The sequence below is a fragment of the Etheostoma spectabile genome, chromosome 14 (genome assembly GCF_008692095.1).
Source record: "Etheostoma spectabile isolate EspeVRDwgs_2016 chromosome 14, UIUC_Espe_1.0, whole genome shotgun sequence".
In the NCBI taxonomy this organism is placed as follows: Eukaryota; Metazoa; Chordata; class Actinopteri; order Perciformes; family Percidae; genus Etheostoma; species Etheostoma spectabile.
Genome location: NC_045746.1, coordinates 11,675,538 through 11,677,161, shown reverse-complemented (window position 1 = coordinate 11,677,161; position 1,624 = coordinate 11,675,538). Strand labels below are relative to the sequence as shown.

Sequence of the window (1,624 nt, the reverse complement as noted above, 5' to 3'; positions counted from 1 at the left end):
AGTGTGAAATAACTGAAAATATGTCTTGTACTCTAGTTAACAAAAACAGTGTAAATAGCCATGAAAATAAAAACGCATTGAATGAGAAGGTGTGTCCAAACTTTTGGCCTGTACTGTACATCCTCCAAACTGCTAAATACTCATATACACATACATATGAAACATGTCTCACTGGCGACAGAAAGCACTCCCACACACAGTACACACCCTGTAGGGGCCAGCCCACAGGTAGCCTGGAGCTTTCCAATATGCAATCCACCAGCATGATGATGGTGTGTTCAGGGAACCCCATCTGACGCACACACCCACACTCCTGGGATGGCTTGACCCCGATAGAAAGAAGACTCCCTCAAGCGTGAATAACCCAAACATAATTAGTTTTGTTTTTAAAGCAGTAGCTACCTTTTATGCAAATCATTTCTGTCGGCTTCCTATTTCCTTGAGCAATGAGAGCCGAGCATCTCACACTGTTCCATCATTGTCTTTATTGGGATGTTGATTTTCTATGAATACCAAGCGAGCCCTTGATTAGGGTAATGATTAGAACAGAATGCAGGTGGCCTATTTGTGAGAAATGCTCTCATATTATGGACCGATTTGTGTAGCTGGAGGGCTACTGTATAAGAGACAAACATCAGAATGTAACTTTCAGTTTAAACTGACAACTTCTCAGTCTCTTTCCTTAATGTCATGAAGGTTTGTGGCCTTCAGCTTTGAAGCAGAGTGCTAAGTGGGAATGACACAGGTTTCTCTTTACTCTGTGTCCTCCTGTAACAGAATGAATATTACTGTAGGTTGGACTTCCTGTGGAGGGACAAGTTCAAGAGGGAGTGTGAGGAGATCGAAACCATGGAGAACCTCAACCGGGTTCTGCTGGAGAATGTTCTCCCTGCCCACGTCGCCGAACACTTCCTGGGACGCAACTGGAAAAATGAGGTGAATTCCCAGGAAAAATGACAGTCTAACTAGATTTATGTTGGTGTTGTGGTACTTAGGTGTTGGGGTGTGTGTATTTCCCAAACTCTCAAAATATTCCTTTGAATATATGAGATGGGATCTACATTATCTGAATGTGCTGACACTTTTTTTTATCAGCATATTATTTTGTTTTGTTCTCAACTGTTACCTGTTACCATGCATCTTTCACTTTCCCAGTATAGTTACATATATTTACTTTGTTTCCTTCTTTATGCTTTGCTGCTGTTGCATGCTGTCCCTGTGCATGCTGTAAGGCAAGGCAGCTGTATTTGTAGAGCACATCTCAGCAACAGGGCAATTCAAAGTGCTTTACATAAAAAACAATTAAAATATAAAAGTTACAGTGCAGTACAAGAAATCAAACATTAACGAGCAGTTAACCCTTGTGTTGTCCTCCCGGGTCAAAAACTGACAGACTTTTCAGACTTTTTACTGTACTTTTTGTAATTCTTGGTAATAACCCTCATTTATATAGAAACATACCTAATATTTGAGTTAAAAAAGCAGAAATTATGAATTATTTTGAGTTTCGTCAGGATCGAAAGTGATCAATTGTATTTGCAAAGAGCGTTGTATGGAATCCAGTCCGTTTTTTGTGGTAATTTGGTTAACTAGAAACCCATATTTCAGATATAGACATTTTTTA

General features: G+C 39.7%; 1 protein-coding gene across 2 annotated transcripts in view; it reads left to right on the top strand.

The window, feature by feature from the left end:
• Window positions 1–1,624, top strand: part of adcy2b (adenylate cyclase 2b (brain)) — a 65,199-nt gene that overhangs the window by 60,291 nt on the left and 3,284 nt on the right. For both annotated transcript variants that reach the window (XM_032535107.1, XM_032535108.1), the window contains exon 20: window positions 778–936. In XM_032535107.1, coding sequence (XP_032390998.1) covers window positions 778–936 — 159 coding nt within the window. The remainder of the gene's footprint in view (window positions 1–777; window positions 937–1,624) is intronic.